Source organism: Alligator mississippiensis, chromosome 4 (assembly GCF_030867095.1).
Source record: "Alligator mississippiensis isolate rAllMis1 chromosome 4, rAllMis1, whole genome shotgun sequence".
Taxonomy (NCBI): domain Eukaryota; kingdom Metazoa; phylum Chordata; order Crocodylia; family Alligatoridae; genus Alligator; species Alligator mississippiensis.
The window spans coordinates 247014810-247039914 of record NC_081827.1 but is presented as its reverse complement, the minus strand read 5'-3'; the positions used below and the strand labels follow the sequence as shown (position 1 = coordinate 247039914).

The following is a 25105-nucleotide window of genomic DNA, read 5'->3' as shown; positions in this document are numbered from 1 at the left end:
TGAATATTGTTCTGGTTCTGAAAGATATTTCTGGATGAATTCAATAGAGAGGCATGCCTTGTAGCATCTATCCTGTAGTTTATTGTTACAGATAAAACTGAATGAAAGATGGAGAAAATCTGCTTTGAACATTTGGCTTTGAAGAATGGTGATGTCTCTAGAGCAGGGGTTCCCACACTGTGGTACACATACCCTTGACATCTTTTTGGGGGACGTGGAAGAAATTGTGTAATGGCAGATTTAACTTTCATTATAATAATAAGTGGCATTAAAATATAAAACATATGCCGGTAGGAGAACATGAGCAGCTGGTAAGTCTGGAAGGGGTATTCAATAAGAAAAGGTTTGGGAACCTCTTCTCTAGACAATCCTGAGGCCTGTTCCTGCAGGCTGCTGGGACTCTTGTATTGCACTCAAGCCAAGATCTCTTACGATGAAGTTAACACAAGGGTGAGCAATTATTTGGGCTGGAGGGCCACTGAAGGAGTTTTGGTGAGCTGTCGCGGGCTGGGTCAGCAGCCTACTGACCCCCTCCTTGGCCCCCCACAAAACTCCCTAAGTTGAGGGCCACACTTCTCTCTTTCTTACCCCCACCCAATCCCCACCCCACCTGAAGCTGCAGCATGCTCCGATCCTCACCCTGCCCACCCAATACTACGCAGTGGCCAGAGCCACTGGCTGCCTGCAAGTTGTATCCCATGAGTTCATGACCACCTGCCCATGGGCCACGTACAATCAGTTGGCAGGCCACATCCAGCCCATGGACCGTATTTTGCCCACCCCTGTGTCAGCATCTATAACAGGGAACCCTTACCCTGTTAGGGAAAAGAGAAAGAGGCTTTTTCTGGGAAGAGTTTTTGTGAGCCAGACAAAGGCAGCTGACAAGGCGGAGGTTAATAAACAGCCCTGTGGTCAGGCCAGCTGATAGGTCACCTGACCAAATGTGAATGGGACTTGAGCAGCATATAAGCCTGGGACTGAGTCATGCCAGGGAGTCTTGCCCTGCAAGCCACTGGATGAAGAACCCCTGGCCAGGAAGGCTACAGGGGAATACCGGGCTGACCACCCTAAGGACTGCCAGCCAAATGCTGGTGCCCTATGGAGGAACACAACCCCAGGTAAGGGGAAGTCTTGCTGCAAAACAGCAAGCTATTTGCTACACCTGGAGCAGGTTAAATTTCTGTTACAAGCAGGGTGCTTTTTACCTTTGAGTTTTGGACTGGCAGTCCGGGATTGGGACTAGCAGGGGTGATATGGAGGTCACAGCCATGCCTGAAGGCACAAGATAGACTGGAGTCCTACCAGGGGCTGAGAGCTCAAGACATACTGGGCTTGAGCCTTATGGGGTGAAAGCCCAGGAAAGGATTGCAGTCAACACAACTCAAGCCAGGTAGGGCTGGGGGCCCAGCTGGAGCCAAAGCAGGCTCAGCACCCAGAGCAAGGTAGAGACAGGGCAAGGGGCCCAAAACTAAAATAACTGAGAGAAGAGCTGGTGCCTAGAAGCCAGGTCCAGGACAGTGGACCCAGCTTGAGAAACACAGTGGAGGTTGCGAAGGCTGGAGCCCCAACGAGAGAAGGGTGGTACAGTGACATCTGTGAGGCCTGGGCATGGTGTAAGGGGTGGTCAGAGCCACATAATGAGCCCTTAAGGTGGAAAGTAGAGATGTTTGAGCTCAGAAGTGTGAGATCTGACTTGGGAAACCCTGGGGCAGCCTCCCTTTTTCTAAAAGATAAACACATCAAGGCAAGGCAGGCAATTGAAAGACAAGAACAAAGTTGATAAGGGCTGAGGGGGCTCCAGGGACATTATGGCCATCCCTAGAGAGGGATCCTGTTACAGTATCTCATAGATTAGACCCAGGTTTGGCATAGCTGGGTTGATTTATGAACTATGATAGATTCCACTGGTCTAGTCCATGGGTGTCAGGCCCACAGGCTGGATACCATACATGGAGCCATATGATCCAGTCCATGGGTCCTTGATGGTCTCAGAGCCAGTCTGGCCTATGCTATGTAAAAACCCAGAGCCAGGGGTGCTTCACAAAGCACAGAGGGCTGACACAATATGCACTGCATGCTGGGCCTCACTGGACTGGGCCTGCACACTGGCTCTGGTGTTCACAGATGGCCTGGGACCCAATCTGAACTGGCCAAGAGCCACCGCACAGGCCCATCTAGCAGGACACTGCATGCAGCACATGCCCATGCCAGCTCCCTGGGCCATGGGCAGTGCCCACACAGTCCATGGGTCTCAGGCACCACAAGCCCTGGAGTGGCTGATGCGCATTGCCCATGGCACAGGGGACCAGCACATAGAGCACACTGCATGTAGCACCCCTCCAGACCGGCCCTGTGTGCTGGCTCCAGCGTGGTCCCACCTAGCCTGCAATTCACCCTCATGCAGCCTGTGAGGCCGGAGGAGTTGAGACCCTGGAGCTAGGCTTTGGCAAAAGGCACGTAGAAGACTGTCCTTAAAGTGGAAGGATTCATTAAAGATAGCAGCAACAGGTACAAACAAGCTTCCCCGCAACTTGAAATCCAGCTTTGTCCTCACTGTTTACCATGCTCAATCTTGAATCAACTAGGACAGGCATTAGATGTCTGATGTTCACTAATACACAGCAAGGGCATGTCAAAGCAGAGGCTGATGACGAAAAAGCCCATGAAGAGGTCATGGTGACGTATCCTCAGACGGGCACATCACATGCTGCAGAAGGGGGTTCCCGGTGGGAGGTGAATGCTGCGGCACAGGACTCGCCACCTGCACTCCTATGCTCGCTCTGTGCTCACATGCCCATGGCTCCTTGGCAATGCAGATAACCAGAGCTTCCCAGATCACGTAGCACTTGCCCCTCCAGGTAAAACAGTTGGACTTGCTACAGCCATTAAATATCTTGGGATCATTCATATTCCCCTCTGATTCCTGCGTTTGCCCAGATAGGAATGGGACGCGGTAGGTAGTAACTGTGGAGCACAAGATCAATGGCTAATAGCTCTCTGCAGGGTTAGACTGAAGACCTGTGGAGGGTCATTACCCTTAATTGCAGCTGCTTGGAGATGAATTAGAAATGCCTCAGGGTTAAGGCTTCCCTGGAGGTCAGAGAGTTGCTCAGTGGGTGGATGTGACCCATGTCACAAGGCAGCTCGGTAATTGTCTTAAGCACTTTGCTCACAGGGCGTCTGCCCCTGAGCTAGCTCATCCCAGTGACGCCTCTCCTGTCACTTCAGTGCGGCGGAGTGGCACTCTGCAATTATAATAATAACAGGCTCCCATGTGGAGGCTGGCCGGTTACACGTTGTTGCATTTTAATTGTGGGATGTCCCTGCCGGGGAGCAGCACGGGGGGAGTGGATGGGAGTTTTGCCACGGACACCAGTGGAGCCCTGAGCTCAGCCCAGTCATAGCCAATACTGGGTGCAGGTAGTTACACTATGGGATCAGGGCAGCCGTCCCTGGCTGAGCCCGTCTCCCGTGTGTATCAAGAGGTTGGCTGGATTGGGGCAGGGGCGGCTCTGGAGCTCCCTCTGCCCCCAGGGCAGCTCGGCACAGTGGCAGTGGAGGGTAGGGGAGATGGGAAGGGGCTGCTGAGCAAAGGGGAAGGATGAGGATGCCAAAAGCAGAGGAGGCTCCTTCCTGATTCAGGGACTTAAAGTCCCCGGCTGCTGTCCCATGCCATCCTGGTGAAGGGGAGCTGGGAGTGGGGGTGCACCCCCTTTACAAAATCCCGGATCTGCCCATGGGTGGCTGGAGCCCCCTGGCCATGCATTTAGGTCGATGTGTTTATAAATGGCTTCTCCGGGTACTTCCGCTGCCGACTGCCACTACCGATGTCGTAGGCTTGATTGGCAGGGGGACAGAGCCCCTCCGTTTGCAGCCGGAGCCCATTGAAAATCAGGGCCCAAGTACCCCATGCTGGGAAACTGAGCTATGGTGTGTGTCCCCCCAACATTGCAAGCTGCTTCTGGAAACAGGAGGCGTTGACTATGCTGAAAACCTTTGAGCTGCCTGGTTTCCTGCTTGCAGGAAATCTTTGAGTCATTCATCTGGTTCTCTGCCTGTCTGTGGAGAGGAGGGGGGAATGATTCAAACTTCTACAGAAAGGCAGGTCCTAGAGGGCCGTAACCAGGTCTTCAGTCAGAGAGATGTGTGTAGGCTGCAGCTGACCAACCACCTGACAAAGCCATGAATCAGGTCTGCAGCTTTATCATCTCAGCAATATTTTTGGGCTCATAAACATTGCGTGGCCCTGGCAGATTGCCCTAATAAAATGCCGATTGCCTGATAACATCTAAAATTAAGCCATAGCAATGTGCTGATAGGGGGAGAACATCAACACTGTCGATGCTACAGTAGATATTTTGAAATGGTTTGTACAATGCACCAAGGATCTTGGCACAGGGGAAATCTAGAAATATTAGTGGCATGTGCTTACGTGCAAGCAGGCGTTTATAACTCCTGGGACTTATGGAGCACCTGTTATCTGAGGATCTCCCCCATATCTTATCAACGTTGGCCAATCAAACCTCTGCCCCCTACCCTAAAGGAGATAAGGTTTATGGAAGGAGAAACTGAGGCTCAGAGAGTTGAAATGCTTCCTCTTGATACAAACAGCCTCCGTGCCAGGGGCCGGGTAGGCTGCCAACATAACTCCCACCTTCAAGAAAGGCTCCAGAGTCTATCCTGGGAACTGCAGTCCGATGAGTCTCGCCTCTGCCCCTGGAAAGTGGGTATAATCTATGATAATGAATAAAATCAGCAGTTATATGAACAAATATGGTTTGCTGGGGATCATATTTGAAAAGATATCTGAAAAGAGCCATCGAGGCAAGGGATGAAAGGGTGTGCTGCTAAGGAAGCCTGCAAAAAATAGTAGGAATGTGTTGGGATAAAATCAGGAAAGCAAAGGCAGCAATGAGTTACAACAGGCAAAGATGACAAGAAGGGATTCCCCGAGTAGGTCAGCTAGAAAAGACAGTTCAGAGAAACTCTGCCTTTGCTGCTCATGCAGAAGGGGGATTAATAGTGGAAGGAAAGCGGAGCTGCTCGAGAGCTATTCTGCTTCAGGCTGCACCAGGAATGAAACAAGTGATATAAAATGCATGCTAATGAAGAAGGATAAAGGATGCAGATCATGGTAAGGGAAGAACACCTCAGAGCACTTATGGCCATTTAAAATTGATTGAAGTCAGCAGAGCTGATCAGCATTCAGTTTGGATGGCACTGGCCGAAGAAATCTCAGACCTGGTGGCAATATTTGCAAGCTCTCATCTTCCCGGGGGGACTGGGGGATTCCAGATTAATCAGCCTGATATCAACACCTGAGGAGTTCCTATAGCGAAGTATAAAACTTTCCTTATTTGTAAATCTCTGGCTGTCACTAGTAGCCAACACAGGCTTGTCAAGAGCAAATCTTACCAAACCAACCTGATTCTCTTCTTTGACCGGGAAGCAGTTTTGGTGCATAAAGAGAATACAGATCCCATTTTTAACATGGTCCCACATTATATTCTCATTAGCAAGCTAGAGAGATGCAGGGTAGAGAGAACTGCCGTTAGGTAGCTCCATAATAGCCTGAATATCTGGAAGCAGCTCATGGGTTGATGTCCCACTGGCAGGACATCTCGGGTGAGTTTCCGCAGGGGTCCGTTCTGGCTCCAGCGCTGTTTGACCTTGCAATCGGTGCCGTGACTTCAGGCCTCTGAGTACCGATCAAGTTTGCAGTGATGGACAAGTGGGAAGGGTTGCAAGCACTTTTAGGAGGTCAGGGCAAAAAGTCAACAAGGTCTTGAGAAATTGGAGAACCGGGCTATGTGCAACAAAATGAAATTCAAGCAAGGCCAGCGCAGGATGCCAAACAGGGAGGAAAAACGAACCGGACAAACTCAGCGGTAGGGAGGAGTGACTAGTGAGTAGCATTTCTGCAAAGGATCTGGGGGTTTTGGTGGATCACAGGCTGAACAGGAGTCAGCATTGATAAAATCAAATTTTGGGCTACATGAACAGGAGCTTTGCATGCAAAGCGTGGGAGGTGAGCAGCACCGATGTGCCTGGCAGCGGTTAGGCCTCAGCTGTTCTGGGCTCTGCATTTTGAAAGGATGTCAGGAAACTGGAGAGGGTCCACAGCTGAATGATGCAAAGGATAAAGGAATCGGGAGCTGGGCAGGGCAAGGTTGAAGGAAGTATGACGGTTTGGTTTGGAGAAGAGGAGATTAATGGGGGGCAGTTCTCAAATATTTGAACGGCTGCCGTAAAGACAGCAGAGGAAAATTGTTCTGCCTTGCCATAGAGAGCAGGATGAGAGGTGATGGGTTTAACCTGCAGCACGGCACATTTAGAGCAAATCTCAGGAAAAGCTTCCTAACAGCAAGAGCAGTGGGACAGTGGAACGAGCTATGTGGGGATGTGCGGTGGGATCGCCACCCTTGGGAAGGTTTCTGAGAAGAGGCCTTGGAGGCATCTGCCAGCAATGAGTTAGGACAGCGTATCCTGCATCCGCGCCAGGATAGGACTTGCTTGACACTTCCAGCCTCGTGGGTCTGCAGTTGTCTCGTTGTTTCCATGTATTTCCCCATCTCCCCGTCTGCCTCTGCTGTCCCACTTCTTCACTGACTGCACCGCCACCCACCTTTCTCAGGTGCAAAACCACATTTCTCTCCTTCTGGCCTGGACGTCTGGGTTCGTGTCCCATTGTGGTCCACTGCGATCACCTCCACGGGTCTGAAATTACTTCTGTGCCAACATCGCTGCTCTCTCTCAGGGCCAGCGATGGAGCTACTCGGAGACCAGGCAACGTTCATGTAACAAAATACAAAAAGGGTTGGAGGCAGCCTGGCCTAGTGATCCTGGACTGGGGCTGAGCAGACTTCAGTCCGTCCCTGGTGAACTGTGGGCAGCTCTGTCGTCTTGCATTTCAAGCGGGGTCATGCCACTAACCTGCATAAAGTGCTTAGAGAGCTATAGGAAGCCTGCAAAATTCAAAGATTGTAGTTTTATATGCTTTCTTCTAAGGTTTTCACACCTGCCACATCTGGCTGCCACCTCCCGTCTTAATTAATAAGAGGAAAGGACTGCCGTTTTGTTCTATTTGTGTCACAGCAACCACGGGAGGGTGCTGCCCTGAGCCTGGGAATGCAATTAATCCTAAACCTTGTGATCACGAACTGAAGAGGAGGGGGCACTGGCATGTGAGCAGATGGGAGGTGAAGCCCCACAGCTTGTGGTGTCCACAAAGGAATGGGCTGATCGGGGATTCATGAACACCGTGAAGGGCGGAGGCAGGACCGCTGAGAGGCCCTTTGCCTTTGTGACGCCCCTGATTTAGTCTTTGCACGAACAAGCCACTTTAAAGCGCGCACCTAGTTTCGGGAAGTCCAAGATATGCTGATCTTGAACCCTAGAAATGCACATGGCTGCGTAGTGTGGATGGAAGAGATTGACTGTCCCTCAGATGTTAGGTGCAGGAGAAGGATGCTCCGCCTGTATAACTTATATCCTTACGAGTCGAACTTGAGACTTATTTCCTAGTAGCTTGTTTAGCTCCCTCGATCTTTTCTTCCCCCCTTATCTCAGCTCTCCTGTCCTTTCCTTCTGAGAACACCATCCGTTTGCCTCTGACCTTGATCTCACTTCTTGCCGTCTGGATATGTATTGATCTAGATAAGATGTGATTATATTTTAACAAGCGTGCTACATTCCAGAAAGTCTTCATCCTGGGCACGGCATGGCACGGCACGAGCAGGCAGAGGGGGAAAGGGAGGCAAACGGGAAGCTCGAACGCAGGCTGCTGCACTCTACAAACATTCAAGGGACACGAATAGCTGAGGCAACCCAAGCTGAAGGCCAACTTTCTGCACGGTCACAGTGTGTTGGCTCTTATATGCCAAGGCTCTTCACGAGCCCTTTTAAGTCAACACAAGTCTTGTCCCTGATTTCAGCTGGCTTTGGCTCAGGTCATTGTAGAATAGCCCATTGTACAAGGCTGCCCTTGAGCGGTGACGTGTTATATGGAGTATGCTACTAGAGGAAGAAAATGAAGTTCATTCCAGTGCTAAGGACCTGATTGAAAGCTGGGAAAAACCAACATTTCTCTTCTTAGCTCTGAACTGGGGAGGAGGGGGGTTTAAAGTGAAATCTCAGATGATTTCCATGCCCTCAATGAAGTGGAAAAGAGTCGAAAACTTTCATGAAGCAAAAATCTGAAAGGCAGGGAAAAAAAATTAGTTCAGGTCACACAGTTTTCCCAACACTTTTGCAACATTTTGTTTCCAGAGCAGCCTTTATTAGATTTATAATAAATTAACTTAAATGTGAAAATACAAAGTCATTTTGAATGGAAAAGTATTCATCCATTCCACCCCTGCTGCAAAGTGCTGGGAGGAATGAACAGAAAGCAAAGAAAGAAGGGACCCAGACTCAAAACTCTGCAACAGCCCCAGTGGGAAAAGACATTGTAGAGTAAGTTTAACATTGTAAACACCTCCAGGAACATCTGGAGGGTCTGGAAGGAAAAAAAAATCACTGCAGAAAGTGAATAAATGAAAAGGGTAGAGGTAGACTAGAGTAGGAAGGAAGAAGAAATTACCACATTCCTTCAAATAGTGCACACTTTAAAACATGAAATACGTCTTCTAAACATGGTCCGTGTCTGAAATTAAAAGGGAAAGAATTAAGTATTATAGGCATCATGTAAAGGCAGTATCTTTGTATTTGACATTCATTTTTTGTCCTTAGTCCAAAGTTGAGAGTCATAAAATTTGGGTGCATCTTCAATTGAAGGATATCTTCTATACCAGGGAACAGAGAAGAAACTCAGCCAGTGCAGCCTCCTGCTAGAGCTCTCACATAGCCGTAGCAGCATCTTGACTTTGTGGATAGAGACCCAATTACTTGAAGTTCAGAAAGCCGAAGGCCTGTTGGCTTCCTGAGTGAGCTTGGGAGTTGCTTCCCTGCTATGTGACTCTGTTTGCCTATCTGTAAAATGGGAATAATGATGCCAACTTACTTTGTCAAATGCTTTTCAATGGACTGAAAGAGAGAACTGCACCAGAGCTAGGTGTTGTTATTTGTTACCAGAAGCTCCTGTCAGGATCTGGACCTGGCTATGGCCAGGCTGTATATACGAGGTCTTCCTTGACTCGATGAACTTACAGGCAAAAGGCCTGATCTGACAAACCCCAAAGCATTTGCATCTCTCTACCCCTGTGACCAGCAGCCTTTGGCTTGCTGCTTTTTTTGCGCCCCAAATGTTCCTGTTCACCTTTCCCCTTACAAGAGACTGTTTCTTCTTTCCATCAGATACTGCAGATTGAAGCCAAGAGAGTGAGTCTCAGACACAAAGTCATGTCCGTGTAAAATCAGGCACAGGGCAGACGATTACCATACCCAAGGTGGGTCGAGGGGAAGTTGTCAAATGCATTCATTAGTTGTACATCAGTGTTACGATGACTGTAACATATTGAATCAGCATTTTCCTCTCCCGAAAGCCTAGCTGTTGCTTTTGGGTAGACTTCTTATAGGTTCATTGGTAGCACTGGGTGTTGAGGAGGACCTTGAGAGAAGAAGGGATGGTGGGTGTATAGATGGGTTCAGGGAACAAATGCCATAGAGGCTTGTAGGAGCAGCGGGAAAGGAGGCGAAGGAGGCTGGTCTTGTTAGAGGGCATGGGACGGACACGAGAAGAAGTGAAGTGAACAGAGATAAGCAGGGATGGGCAAGATACAAAAGGCTGGTGAGATGAAGGCAAGACGTGTGAATGCAGTGCAGTGGGTCAGAGGTACACCAGCGGAGGGATTTGGAGGAGAGATGCCAGAATAGTGCAGATTGTGTCAGAAATGATCCTGGACGCTGCTCCGAATGGATCACGGAGCTGGAACAGCTGGAAGCAGATGCTGCTGCCAAGAAGTGAGTCCAGCCACGGCGCACCCGGGGGTGGTGGGACCAGCCGCACGTGCCCCTTCCTGTGCCTGGGCCACGTGCGACCAAGGGTCCTGCCGTGAGCCAGACAAAATCCCTTGGCAGGCCAGATCTGGGCCATATTTTGCCCAGCCCTGGACTAGAGGTCACCAGGGGCTTTGTTTCACATCACTGCTCAGTCAGTTGGGGCTTGCAAGCCCTTCTCCATCTTTTATCCATAAAACATGTGCACGGAGATGGGGCCTCTCCCGACAGAAAGGCCTTGACTAGAAGAGAAGATGACCACCCTGTATAAAGGGGTGGGTTTTTTTAGTGAATCATTATGAACAAAACACGGTGTTAGTAGAGCCTGTTTAAGGAGCTTCCTATTGATCCGGCTCACTCTGACAATGATGCTTTTGCGGCCGTGCGTGGTTTGACACTTCCCAGGGATACCTGGGTCATTGCTGAAAATAAGGGGCAATGCGCGTGGAGGATAAGAAAGACAAGGGCTCCTTCCTTTCAGGGAAGCTTGTGACTTGGCTTCAGGTGGGAACAGGAGATGCATGGCAAGTGCAAACCCTGGACAGAGAAAATGATGATTTCCATTTGGGGCCCGTCGTTAAGGTGCTGTCGATGCAGAAGGGGCTCGGCAAATGCCGCACTGACGAATTGAGCAGACACTGCTCTAGGGCTGAGCATCAAAGCTGGTTTCCTAAGCGATGCTGAAGCCCCGTCTGTTCTCACAGACTTAACTCCTGATGCATACACCTCGTTAAGGCAGCGGGCATGGATCACTGTAACGACAGCCAGGCCATGGGGTCATGCTACTTGCACCAGCTGAGGGTTTGGCCCAAGCTAGTCTCGATCCCAAAACTGCTCCCTCCTAGGAAAGACAAAATGCCCTGCGGCTAACAGGGAAACGTAATTATTCACGACTGTCAATCAGGAAATTCATGTTAATAAGAGGCTATGTTCAAGGTGGAGCTTGCCGTTGCAGGATTCTCTGTTTACGGACGGTGAAGCTAAGTAACGCCGCCTTGTCTTGAAGATCAGAAATAAAAGCAAGTTCAACGGCATTTTATTGAGTGACCAAAGGATCACTGCCCTGAAGTGAAACATTAACAAGGCCTGGAGAGAAAAAACCAGGAGCGCTTTTCGGGATTCCTTTTCAGCCAGAGCCAGGCTGGGATCATCTGGAGCGCGGGACAGAGCAGACATGGCTGAGGACGGCACAAAGCAGACGGCCAAGGGAGAAACAGGTGAGAGATTCGGTATTTGCTTTCCTTCCTGATGGCAGAAAAGACAGGGTAAACAGAGCACCCGGAGGTACACGCAGGTTGTGTTTGCCTGTTGATTAGTGGCTGCGGACCAGATTTTTAATGGTCTTTGGCCAGTGGCCCAGTACTGATCACAATGAAAGTCAAGTGTGCAAACACCTTTAAAAGTTAGAACAGGCGCCTGTGCTGGAGACGCCTGGATTCTGCTCCTGCCTCCGCTACTGTTCTGATATTTGGCCTTTGGCAAATCACTTAGCCTCCTGGAGACAGATCCTCTGATGAAGCAAATCAGTGCAGCTCTGTGCAAAGCAATGCCGCTCTGCTTTTCCACCCCCTTTGAGAGTTTCGCCCTCCCTGCCTCAGTTTACCATTACTCATTTAAAACCATCCTGATGTGCCATGCTGTAGGCTAGTGCCTTGCATCCAGGGCTTCAGAGAGGTTGAAGTCAGCAGAGGTCCTCTGACCTCCTGCATAACACAGGCTATAGTGTGTGCCGTGTATTAAGTCCAAAGACCTGTGTTTGACCAAAGCAACCAGTGCTTGGCTAAACCACATCTGCTAGGAAAGCACGCAGTCTTGGTCTGAAGACATTAAGGCTAGGTACAGACATTCAAAAAGCCCGAGGTGGAATCGCTCAAACCTCCGCGGGTTTCTGTAAGCACCCCGGTTTAGGTCGGCACCGAACAAAATGGGAGTTCACCTTTGGAGGGGGCGGTGAGGCTGCCTGCATCGTTGAGGCCAGCAGGTTGAGGGTGCTTGAGTGAGACCCCCAGCGTCCCCGGGCTGCCGGAGATTGCAGAGCGCTGCTGAGCCAGTGCCAGGCATCTCCAGCCCGCTCTGCTCCCTGTCACTGCCCTGGCTCATGGGCCCTTGGGTGTTTCTCAGTGGGTTCCCACCCTCCCCGCAAGCCAGAGCGGTGCCAGGGAGCTGGGCACGGCTGAGCCCCTCTCCCCCATCACCAGTGAGCATCAGCTAAAGGCTTCTGCAGCCTGCCCAGGTCTGACATGATGCCAGCTCCTGGGGCCATGGGTGTCTCTTGGTGGGTGTGTAGGAGCCCATGCCCCGGGGAGCCAGGCATGGCCAACCCCCTCCTCCCAGAAGCAATGAGCATCAGTAGCAGACGTCTGCAGCCCCCTGTGAGGGGGGACTAGCAGGGACCTGCATAGGCACCTGGGATACTGGCGGACAGGGACCGACCTTTTTTCACAAGCTGACCTGGTGCTGAAGTTATGTTCACCGGGCCAATCTAGATCGATTTAAGTCTGATAATCAGGTTTATCTTAGACTGGGGTCCCCCATTTTTAAAGCAGTCTGCATGCTCCCAACTTCTGTTCAGTTGTTATAGACCGGTTTGCAACCACCTAAACTAGAAAAAAGTGTCATGTCTGTACCTGGCCTAAGAGACAGCAAGTCCCCATCTCCCTTTGCTGGTTCATTGCAATAGTGGATCGCCTTCGCTCCTGATAGTTTGAGCTATGAAAGGAAACAAATTGGTGCATAAGTCCAAAAGACCTGCCTGGAAAACTTCTTCACAAATCTCCTTTTAGTCCGAAGTGGAAATACCGTGTGCTTGTACAAGCACAATGACTGCAGGAAAGCAACAAAGATAACCTAGGAAGCGACGTTAAATACAGATGGGTAGACCTAGAAGTCACATCTGACATTTTGGTGGGGTGTTTCTCATAACCTGCCTGTTAATATTAAAATCTTGACTAAATGGAAAGAGAAGAGGTGGTGGGAGGGACAGTAATATATAGCAAAATAAAAAAAAATCTACACTCCCAGTGGGATGTGATGCAATATTGCAATAAACAGTCGTGAAATAACTTGGGTAAAGATCTATGGACTCTAAAGGAAAAGGGAATTGCAATAGGGCATTAGACCTCCCCAAGGCTAATGGAGAGCAATAATGAAAAGTCCTGACTCTTAATGACCTCATATATAATGATATATTATATCATGAAATATAGGGCTGTAAGGGAAGCTATCTAGTCTGTCTTTCGCTTGAGGCAGGCCACCCCCAACATGTTTGTCTAACCGGTTCTTGAGAGAGCCCTGAGCAGGGATTCTCAGTCATCCTTTAAAATGCTTAATTATCCTTGTAGCTAAGACTTTTTTTCCTAATTACTCATTTAAATCTCTTTAGTGCAAATTAAAATAATAGAAAACTAGGGCTGAAGAGGAGGTCATCTATTTCAACTGCCTGCTCAAAGCAGGATCATCCTTGTATAAACCATCTCATCCAAGTATTTTGTCTAACTTGCTCTTACAGCTTCTCATGCTGGGGAGTCTTCAACCTCTCTGCCTAGTCTAAATATGGATAGAGAACAGTCCATCAGCTTTCTCCTTTCCACATTTGAATACAGTTACCAAATCCCCACTCTAGGTTTTCTCCAGACTAAATATCCTCTGTTCTTCCAACCTTTCCTTCTAGGGTTTCATAGACCTCCAATCTATATCTATCTATCTATATCTATCTATATTTAGACTGGACATTAGGAAGAACTTCTTCACAGTTTGAGTGGCCAAGGTCTGGAACGGGCTCCCAAGGGAGGTGGTGCTCTCCCCTACCCTGGGGGTCTTCAAGAGGAGGTTAGACGAGTATCTAGCTGGGGTCATCTAGACCCAGCACTCTTTCCTGCTTATGCAGGGGGTCGGACTTGATGATCTATTGAGGTCCCTTCCGACCCTAACATCTATCTATCTATCTATCTATCTATCTATCTATCTATCTATCTATCTATCTATCTATAAGTTTTTCTCTATCTCTATATAGATATATATAGATATAGATATATATAGATATCTATCTATCTATCTATCTAGAGATAGATAGATATAGATATCTATCTATCTATCTATCTATCTATCTATCTATCTATAGCAACCTACCTCTACCTATATAGATAGATAAAGATAGATATATAGAGATATATATTTGTTCTGCACTGAACTCTTTCCAATCTTTCTTGAAGTGTGTTTCCTGAAACTGGACACAGTACTCCAGGTGAAGCTTCAACAGGGCTGAATAGAGGGAATGGATCTCTTCCCTTGATTTGCAGGTGATGCCGCTGTTAGCACAAACCAGTACCCTATGGACTTTTTCTTGGAAAAGGAGCACACAGTGGACTTGCACTTTGCCTGGGATCCCCCAGGTTCTTCCCTGGAGTAGTGCAGCCTGGGAAACCAGTTGTCCCACAGTCTGTATGTATGCATTTAATTGTCCCAGACCAAGGGCAGGACTTGGCACTTGTCCTTATTGAACTTCATGGCTAGGGACAGACATTCAAAAAGCCCGAGCCTGAATTGATTCAATCTTTGCAGGTTAGTCTAACCTGTGTAGATTGAACCAATTTGCAAGTAAATAGATATTCACTTCTGATTCTGGAAATGCAGGTATATGCCTGCAGTGGCTCAGGCTAGAAGCTGGGGGATGCTTGAGTGAGCCCCGGGCTGCAGGGAAGCTGTGCTGAGAGCGGGGACATGGCCAAATCCCTGCAGGCCTGAGTATGATTGGGGAGGGGTTTAAACCCCAACCCTGCCTGCAGGGACCCCAGCCAGGGTTTGCCTGGAGGGCGAGGGGAATGCACGCCCTGCCAGGGGTCCCCAGCCCCCCGTCCCTGCAAACTCGCTTGCTGCTCCAGTCGCAGGAGTGTGGCCAGACCCCGGTAGCCTGAGGAGGGGGGGGGGTTTAATTTCCCCCATTTTAGCAGGGGGTGGCACAGGCACTGATAGGCTCTGCTTGTGCACCCTCAGCCACGGCAGCCAGATGCCAGTAGCCTGAAGGGAAGCGGGGAGTGGCGTGGGCACTGACACAGCTCTGGCTCCATCCTGCACTGAAGATCCCATCATGCAGGGTCTGTGCTGCAGTGCCTGGGCCGAGTCCCTCGGAGGAGCTGCGAGTGGTGCCCATGCCAAGGTGGGTCCAGCCGCGGGGAGGGGGTAGAGGAGGTGGGGATGTGACCCGGCTGCAGGCGTGGAGCGAGGGTGAGGGGGAGCCAGGGCTGATCACGAAGACTGACTCACCGCTGCCTCCTACTGCAGCAGCACAGCCCAGGCTGGCGAGACCCTAGAAGGTGGGGGTCAGCGCCCGCCATCCCTCACCTCCAGCCCAACATGGGGGCCCCAGTTTGCAGGGGGACGGCAGCTGGAGCGCAGATCCCCACTCCTCTCCCTCTCCCAGCGGCGGCGGTGGAGCGAACTGTTGCAGTGGTGGAGGGGAGGCACCTGTCGCCTGCCGCCTGCTCGCAGTGGCGCTGGGCGTTTGGGGTGGGCTGCCACGGGTCAATTGCCCATGCCCCTGGGCTGCAGCAGGCTGTGGCGATCCATTGCTTGCCACTGCCCATGCCAATGGCCCGTGGCAGCACAGTTCGAGCACCCGCACCACCGTGAGCAGATGGTGGGTGACAGGCGCCTCACCTCCACCTGCTGTGATGGTTAACTCCGCTGTCAACAGAGACGGAGGGGATGGGGAGCTGCACTCCAGCTGCAGTCTGCCTGCATACTGCGGCTCCCACGTGGGGCTGGAGATGGGGGCAGTGGGCACTGATGCCTGCCCCCTAGGGCCGTCCCAACCTGTGCCCTGGGTCCTGCCAGAGGGGATCTTCAGCATGGGATGGAGCCCACGCTGGTGCTGCCCCTTCCCCTCAGGCTACGGGGTCTGGCCATGCTCCTGCTCCTGCTGCTGAAGCAGCAAGCAGGGTGAGGATGCCTGGCAAGGGCTGCTGACCCCTGCCAGGCAGACCCGGCTGCACTCCAGAGCAGGGTTTCACACCCCCACCCCCTTCTCCACCAGCCAGGGCAGTGATAATGCTCCAGCTAGGGAGGAGAGGGATGGGGCCAACCCTGCTTGGCAGGAACAGACAGCCCAGCCCAGTTCAGGGATGCAAAGCATGCTGGGATGCTGGGGGACTCTGATTTAACTTAAACCAGGAAGGCATCTGGGACAGAAGTTGCATAAACCGGTTTGACCTCAATCAGTTAAGCCTGATACTACACTCAACCAGGTTTATCTCAAAGTAGTTTCAGCCATTTTGAAGCTGGTTTATGTGCACTGAACATCTATTCTGTTATAAGTTTAAACTGGTGCCTGATCATTTAAACCAACTTATGTGTAACTTCTGTCCCTAGCCCATTTGATTAATCTTGGCCCATTTTTTCAGTTGATCGAGGTCATTTTGAAGCCTAATGACATCTGCAAGTGTGATAAGCCCGTTACTTCTCGTTCTACCTTTAGTGGGCATGGAGAACAATTGATCACTATCCTCTGTCTCACAACACTTCACATTTGGAAGGCAGGTATCAGATCATAGAGAAGCAGGGCTGGGAGGGACCTCTGGAGATCATCTAGTCCAACCCCCTGCCTGAAGCACTCCTTGTTACCCCTGTCCAAATCATCCTATACAAATCCACAATCTAACCTCTTAGTAACTACCATCCACCCTGATACAACACGAGACAGGGTGGATGGTATTTACTAATTGGTTAGATTATGGATATCTCCCATCACTCTTCCCTTTCTTGGCCTAAACAAACCCATTTTTCCAGCTTTTCCTCATGAGTCGTGTTTTCTAAATCTCTGATTATTTTTGTTGCTCTCCTCTGGATTTCTTCAAATTGTCCACATCCTTTTTAAAATGGCATGTGCAATACTGGACACAGTGCTCCATCTGAGCCCTTACCAGTGCCGAGTACAGCAGAATCATTACTCTTGCTAATGCATCCCAGAATGACACTGGTCTTCTACAACAGCATCATAACGTTGACTCCTGTTCAGTGGGTGGTCCCTAACCGTGATCTTTTTCTGCTGTACTGCAGCTTAATCTGTCTTTGTGCATTTGATTTTTCCTTCTTACTCATAATACTTTGCAGGTTTTTTTCAAACTGAATTTCATCTTACTCCACTTTGGTCCTTTTCCCCAGTGTATCAGATTCATTTTGAATTCTAATCCTGACCTCCCCAAGTGCTTGCAACCTCTCCCTATTCAGTGTCATCCACAAAGAGTAAAGTATTCTCTCTGTTCTGTCATCCTCGTGGTTAATGAAAGTATTAACCAGGGCAGATATCAGTGGGAACCTGCTTGATATGTCTGTTTGACACGACACTATAGATAAGTACACTCCGAGTCTGGTTTTTTTAACCCAATTTATGGTGATTTCATGTAGATCCTATTTCCTTAGGTTTCCTCTGATAATGTCATGAGACTATTAAAAGCTTTACAGAAGTCAAGAGATATCCCATCTATTGCTTTCACCACCTGCTAGTCCAGTTACCCTGTCAAAGAAGTAAATTACACTAGTTTAACATAGGTTTTCTTGACAAATCTTTGATGGCTGCTTCTTATCCACTTATAAACCTCTGGGTACTTAAACTGATTGATTAATAATATGCTCCAGTGTCTTTCTGTTAGCCTGGTGTATATTTCCCAGACCCTCCTTTCCCCCCTTTTAAAGACAGGGGCTGTTTGCCTTGTTTGTCTTCCTTGACTACACGTGTCTGCCAGGAGTTTTTGAAGATAATCGCTAGTGGTTTAGAGATTGCTTCAATACTCTAGGGTGAATTTCAATGGCCCTACTGACTTGAATGCATACAACTTGCCTGAATATTCTTTAACCTGTTCTTTTTCTACTGCATCCTGTAGTCCTACTCCCTTATAGATATTGATAACGGTGTTACATTCTACTCACAATTAACCTCCGCGTGCACCTGGATTGGAGCGGGGCTGGTGGCAGGGGCTATGGGGAGTTTTAGGGTGGCTGCAGCCCCCCATGGCCCCTGCTCCACTGCACTCTGTGGGGCCAGGGAGCCAGGGCTGTGCTCCAGGCTGCGGCTGGAGCTAGCTGCCTGGAGTGCAGCCCTGGATCTGCCCACCCTGCAGAGCACAGCCTGAAGGCAGGCAGCTGGGGCTAGCCTCCTGGAGCACAGCCCGGCTCAGTCCTTCCCGCACAGACCCAGGGGCACATGTCCACTCCCATGCCCTCCCAGACTGGTGGTGTGCAGTGGCGGGAGCCTCCCTCCCCGAGTCCTGCTCCCCCCACCCCAGCTGGGCAGCTTGTCCCAGCCCTAATCTCTCCCTTGGTGTGGGGGCATTGATCTGATCCCCCCCCATACCCCTTCCCTCCCCACTTTGTCCACCACAACAGACTTACCAGCTGGAGGCAGCTGTGTCCAGTGTGGTCAAGGACTGCTGCCTGTTTAATCTATGGCTGAATCTCCAAATCAGCACCAAATCTTTTCCGAATCGATTTGGAGCCTTCTGACTGGATTCAGAACTTTTAATGGGTCTCCCGATTCGATTTGGCTGCTGAATTAGGCCTAATCTCCTCCAAATTGAATTGGCTACTGAAGCTTTGCACTGCCCTATGGCAGAAATGCAGGCATATGCCTGCAGTGGCTCAGGCTAGAAGTCAGGGGGTGCTAGAGCAGCCCTCCCTTCCTGTCCACAGTGCTGAGCTAAGGGGGCGCATTGCCAGGCCCAGGCAGGATGCTCTGATTAGGGAGGGGTTCCCCCACTCCTGACCAGCGAGGGAGCCAGCAGGGAATTGATAACAGAACATTTAGTTACATAGCAAGGAGTTACCCAGGGAGTTGTTAGCATTTCAGCCCATCAAAACAGAACAAAAACATCTCTTATTAGTTCAAGCTCTTCTTATATAACTTTTCCAAGGAAGGAATGGAAGGTCATTACCAGCTACCTGCAGATTAACTCCAAAAAGCCCTAAGTTGACACTGTCCTGTCTGCCTTTGTCCTGTCTCCCACAACACAGACTGTAGCCAGTATGTGGTATGCTAGCTAGTGCTGAGAGGTGTCTATGTAAGGCAGAGGGGTAGGGGAATCCCTGCTTGAGCAGGGAGAAGTGGGGGGAGAGCAGGAAGAAGCCAGGCAGATGCTGCTGTACAGGTTGTCCTGGGCCGGGAGTGAGTTAGGCCACCGAGGCACTGGCCCAGCATTGCTCTTCCCTCCTGGCTGACTGGTCCACCTGCTCCCTGGATTCAGCCACTCCCCAGCTCCAAGGTCCAACAGCTCCACCGAGAGGGGATGGTCCCTAGCCATGGCACCACACAGCCTCCCCCAGCCTTTCCATCCTCCTGGCTTTATTGCTCCTGGGATAAGAGTCTCTGTGTCAGCTATGGGAGATGCTTCACATCTCCCAGTTGCCTTGGGAAGCCAAGCCCTGGCAGCTGCTCCCAGCTTCCCACCCCAGCCAATACCCAGCTGCGATTCTCTCTGCAACATGTGGCTCAATTGCATGCCCGGCCTCAGCTCCCACTCCACGGCTCCGGGACTGTGGCTGGGTTGGTTAGCAGGTGAACTGGCCACTGTCCAGCTCATCCTGGGCACACACAGTAAGACTCCCCTCTGAATTTTTTCCAGGGGGCCCCTGGGCCTGTGTATTAATCTGCCTTTGTAAGAAAGGCATCAAACATTTCCGCCTTCCCTGAGTCATCCATTCTCCCTCATCTTCCTGGTTAGGTAATGGACCTCTACTTTCCTTCATCTTTCTCCTGCATCCAATGCATTTATAGAACCTGTTCTTACTAACTTTTATATCCATTGCTACCTGTAATTCATTCTGTGCCTCAGCCTTTCTGATTCAGATCCTGTGTGCTTGAGCTATTTTTTTATACCTCTCTACAGCCATCTGACTTTGCCTCCGTCTTTTTTTTTTTTTTTTTTGCCCATTGCCATTTTGATTTTTTAACCTGAAGCAGACACATCAGTCTCTTTCTGGACCTCCTTTCAGGTCTTATTTTGCATCCATCTGCATTTGTGGGGTTTTAGCTAGGTTAGGGGTGGGCAATTATTTTGGGTGGAGGGCCACTTGCTGGGTTTTGGCAAGCTATCGAGGGCCACATTTCCCTCTCTGGCTCAGGGAAGCAGGAACAGCCACATGGTCCTAGGCCAGAAGCCTCTGCTAGGCAGGGACTTCTGGTTGGTGGGGGCGGGGCTGGGTGGGCCTTGCTGCTGGGTCCTGCCACCAGCTTCCCCTGGGTACTACTGCCCCTGGCTCCTGTCATCTTTGACAGGCAGCCAGGAGCAAATAAATATTAATTTTCTAAATATTTAGGGGCCCCATGGGCCAGATAGAATGGCCTGGCGGGCCGGATCTGGCCCCCGGGCCGTATTTTGTCCACCCCGAGCTAGGTTCAGATTTATTCCCCTTAGTTCTCAGTGTAGTCAGTGTTGGAGTGATGTAGTCAGTGCATTACCATTAATTACCAGCAGTTCAACTCTCTCCATTGTGTTTGCTAATATCTATTGGTGTTAATGGTCTAAACATCTCTGCAGTGCTTTTGATAAATTGTGGGCTAATCCCACTGACTGAGTGTTTTCTTACTCGTACAAAGTCACTTATGTAAAACATGGAGTCGTTTACATGTACAGGATAAATAGGTGCAGGGTGGTGGAAATATAAAGCCATCTTATATATCTTTTCCAAGGGAGGTGGTGCTCGCCACATCCTTAGGGGTCTTCAAGAAGAGACTGGACAGGCACCTGGCTGGGATCACATGATCCCGGGTTTGGTGACCCTTTTCTTGCCTGCCAGGGTCTGGGGGCCAGACTAGATGGCCCACTGAGATCCCTTCTGACCCTAGAGTCTATGAATCAATGAATCTAGCAGCCTGGGGGGACTCAGTGATAGAGACTGTGAAAAAATTTCTACCCTATTTATATCATGCTGGTTTAACAACTTGTCTGCTGGCATTTCCAGCTAACCTGTGCATGGACACAACAGGCAGGTTTTTATCAGAACATTGTCTAAAAATATTTGATCCATTCAAACAACAAAGCATCTAGAGCCTGACTCAGTGCCCACTGAAGTGAGCTCCAGATCAGGATATTTTGAATGGCCCCTCTGATCCAGTGCTGGGAGTTGAGATGCACTGGCTCCAGTCCTGGACGAAGTCCCTTTCTCCGCACTTCAGCTTCTGCTTTGCCGGAGGCTACATTAACACTTGCTGACACAGTGCTTTGAGGTCCTCAAAGGAAAAAGGCTACGGTATGGAGTTGTGACCATTCATGGCTAGGACCTGCACATACAGGTGTCTGGATTGACTGAGGCATTAAGTGGTGAGAGGTCTTTCCTCGCAGCTGTGCTGCATCTTGCCAGGGAGCCTAGAGGACACAGCCAGCTGCTGAAGCCCCCTTTTCAGGTGTTCTTCACAAGCAGGGGATGCATGGGGTTTTACCTTGTGGTGGGGCTTCCCTTTCTCCTGGACAAGTGTCTGGATGCCCTCTCACCAGTAATTAAAGCCGTCTCCACCTTAAAGGAAGGTGGAGACAGGATCTCTTCAGAGTTGTGATGGGTATGGAAATGCAGATAGGAGCTTCTCCGGGGGAGGGCAGAAGGGGTGGGAAAGACCATCCTATGTTCAGCAGTATTTTTGCCTGGGGTGGCAGTGCACCAAGGATATTCTTGATATTCATTAGTAAACCTCTCAAAGTCCCTTCCAGGGGGCTGAAGGTGTGTTTGTGGGGATGGGCGGGGGGAAGAAGGTGGAGAGGAAGTCTGCAAGGTGCTGTGTAGGAATCAAGGGTTCATGGTGCAGGACAGGAGGGATGTGGCACCTTGGGGAACAGTGCAGAGGTCCCCAGAGTGTACTTGGTGAGAGGTATTTTTTTTCCTCCTAGGGGGATGCTCTTGGGTGCCGCTGTGCTGGGGCCTGTGCCAGTGCCAGGGCTTTAAATGGCTCTACAAGACAATGCAAGATCCCTTTGGGATCATATCGGGGACATGTATATGCTCAGGACAGAGGAATTACTGTGTAATTCAGGAAGTGCAGGAGCCAGTCAGGTCTAGGGCCCAAAGGGGAGAGGCTAATAATGCAACAGAAATATAACCCACAGGTAGCTTGTTTGCACTGGCTATCAACATGGGACTTTCCTCCAGGCCCCGGCGAGCTCAGGAGCAGAGAGAAACACCTGTGGGCTCTTGCACAGCAGATCTGTTACTGAGGTCGGCCTGAGAAGCAAATTTTGCTCCTAAACTTATGCTTCCACAGGCTCCCAGGGTGCTCAGATGTGGGATTTTCATTCAGGTCACATCTGTATGGCATGCAGTTCTGCCAAGTCCTGATGTGGGTATGAGAGGTGGAGAAGTGCCAAGCAAACAGGTCCCCACCACGAACGGCCGAGAGCACAAATCCATTATTTTGGCAGAGCCCCCCCACTGCAGTCTCCTAGGACTCTGCTGTTGTCTCATCCCTGTCGCTGCAGAAACGTGCTCGATGAGGGTTAACTTAAACTGAATCAAACTCCAAACCCTGGGTTTGGAAGACTTCCCGGTCAACTCACTACCACCACATACCATGGTGTGAATGGAGGCGAGAGGGAAGATGAACGCTTTTCAGAGAGACGTATCCAAGGAAACTTTGTTCGCTTCCATTTCTGCAGGAGACGATGCCCCCAAAGGAGCTTGCACTTTGCAGAAAAAATCCCCGGTGAGTACAACATTTGGTTTCCTTCTCCCCCCCCACCCCCCATTGCTTCCTGCTCTGTTCCCTCTCACTGTCTGGGGATCTCTGTGTCCTTTCCTCTGCTGCGCTTTGTGCAGACTGACAAAGCACCCTTCTTGCGTCAGGTTGGAAAGTGCATGAAAAACTGGAGGCAAAACCTCACCCACTAACCTGATTAAGCAGAGAAAGGGCAGCTTAAGGGAAGGGGCTGCAGGGGTGGGGGTGGAAATGAGCTGTCAGTCTCTGGGGAAAATGCAATGCTGTTTTATGCCTTTTTTTTTCTGGAGACTCAGTCCTGTGCAGTTCTGAAATAAAGAAGCAGGGTGTGCAAGGGGGGGAAGCAGGGAACCGGACTGTTTATTTTCTTAGCTTGGTCAAGAGTCACTACAGACGCAGCTTATAGATCCTGCCAAGCCATGACATGATCCTAGCTCTGGCCGTAGACACATATTCCAGGGCTCCCTCTCTAGGAGTGAGAGTTGCAGGTTTAAATCTTCAGCCAGATCCTGCTGAGCATTTTCACGTCACCCTGCTTTGAATGTCCGTGCCGATCGCCAGGCGGATTCTCACCAAGCAGCTGGAGCCTACACATTTTGTGCCAATTCCCTTGAGCCCAAATGTTGCCCTTCCTGCTGCTTTGATGAAGATTTTTTTTTCGGGGGTGGGGGGAGCCATGAAAACTGATGCTGCTCGCTGCAGGACAGAATAGTTGCATTTGCTCTAAATTTCCCCTGTGACTTGCATTTGCCACAGTCCAGATGCATAGCCCTTACCTAAAGGAATCAGAACTCGTGGTAGAGGTGATATCTTTTATGAGACCAAGTAGCAGTGGTCTAATGAAAGAGATCACCTCTACCTCGAGTTCTGCTTCCTTTTGCCTCCAGACCAATACGGCTACAACCTGGATACCTAGCCCTTATCTAGTCTTTTTACCTTTTTAAAGCAGCTCCAGGATCACTAAAGCTGCCGGGAAGTCAGTCTATTTTATTAATCCCATTTTACAGATGCAAAGGGACAGTACAGCTAACATTATCAAACACAGATAGTTCAAAATGAGCACCTATAACGCTGATTCCCTCTGAGGGTGCTGCAGGGTGTCTTGAGATCCTTTCAAGGGTGACACGGGGTGCCAAACATTGTCAGCACTGTTAGGCATGCAAATACAATTCACAAGATAAACCCTGAGATTTTAGGCATCCATGGTGCCAAAAACACTCTGCCCTCAACACTTTGCAGGCTTTCTAAATGCTTTGCAGCAGAATAATTGCTCTAGTATTTTTCTGTAGTCAAAAATGAGTGAAAACTAAGAGCTGGTATTTTCCAAGGGGCGCCTCGAGCCTAAAAAATGTTGAGAACCACTGTCCTACAACAACATATTGGCATTTTTTGGTGCCCAGATCTCTGGAATCAAGTTATTGCTCAGCACATCTGCACTTACTCACATAAGTAAGTGAGGAAAGGCACCTGAATCCACCCTGATTATCTCATCACTCCAGGCACTTGTACACATGATGCCATTGCCATGTACACGGGATGAAATTGTCACTTTGTGCAGCTTAATGGTATCACGCTGTACACGTGCAAGAGTTTTGGAGGTTTAAAATGAATTTGCATCATTGCAAACTAAACTACATCCCCATGTAATGTAGTTCGCAACATTGCAAATTGCAACGATGCAGCTGTCAGCTCACCCCCCGGCCGCGGCAGAGGCAGGCAGGCTCCGCAGAAAAAAAGAATTGGTCCCCTCTCTGCTTCAGCAGGCTCCTGCAGCCAGCAGGATGCCTGGGGCCACCCGGAAACAGGCTGGCTTACCCCTGGGGCAGTGTGGGAAGGTGGCAGGAGGGCAGCTGGGTTTGCTGGTGGCAGGGATGGTGCACCGGGTGCTGGAAGCCCAGATGGGCTGCTAGCTGGTTGGGTGCTGCGCCGGCTCAGAGGCACCTGACCCAACGCTTCCCCAAGCCTGGCCAGGCTTTCAGCACCCTGTGCACCATCCTTGCTGTCTTCTCTGGCCGCCAGCGACCGCAGCCACCCTCCATTCACTTTCCCATGCTGCCCCAGGGGCAAGCCAGCCCGTTCCCAAGCAGCCCCAGCCATCCCGCCGGCCGCAGGAGCCTGCTGAAGGCAGAAGCAGTGAGGGGCCTGATCCTCTCTTTTTTTTTTTGTCCTTTGTTTTTCAGCAGAGCATGGCCACCTCTCCCACAGCCGGGGGGCAAGCTGTACTGATGGGCCGAGCAGCCCCTGAGCTGGGGGGGGGTGTCCTGGTCCTGTACTGATGGGGTGGTGGTGGCGCCCTGCTAGTGGCTGGGTGCTGCCCCAACTTGGAGGCAGCACCCAGCCCGATCCAGCTGTTCCCCAAACCCACCCACTGGGATCCCACCGGGCACTGCTCCCTGGGCAGCACAGTTGGATCAGGTTGGGTGCTGCCTCCCAGCTCATGCAGCACCCAGCTTGCTAGTAGCCTACCTGGGTGGCCCT

The 25105-nt window shown here is 50.3% G+C and overlaps 1 protein-coding gene across 4 annotated transcripts in view; it reads left to right on the top strand.

Moving 5' to 3' along the window:
- The first annotated feature begins 959 nt into the window (after positions 1 to 959).
- The window catches only part of SLC15A2 (solute carrier family 15 member 2), an 82027-nt gene continuing 57881 nt past the window's right edge, over positions 960 to 25105 (top strand). Inside the window, exons 1-3 of one of the 4 annotated variants that reach the window (XM_019480520.2) lie at positions 960 to 1118; positions 11067 to 11153; positions 22569 to 22615. In XM_019480520.2, the coding sequence (XP_019336065.2) occupies positions 11111 to 11153; positions 22569 to 22615 (90 nt within the window). In that variant the 5' untranslated portion in view covers positions 960 to 1118; positions 11067 to 11110. Of the gene's footprint in view, positions 1119 to 10891; positions 11154 to 22391; positions 22616 to 25105 lie in introns of those variants that run through there. The other 3 variants (XM_014599383.3, XM_019480521.2, XM_059727482.1) reach the window with 3 other exon arrangements.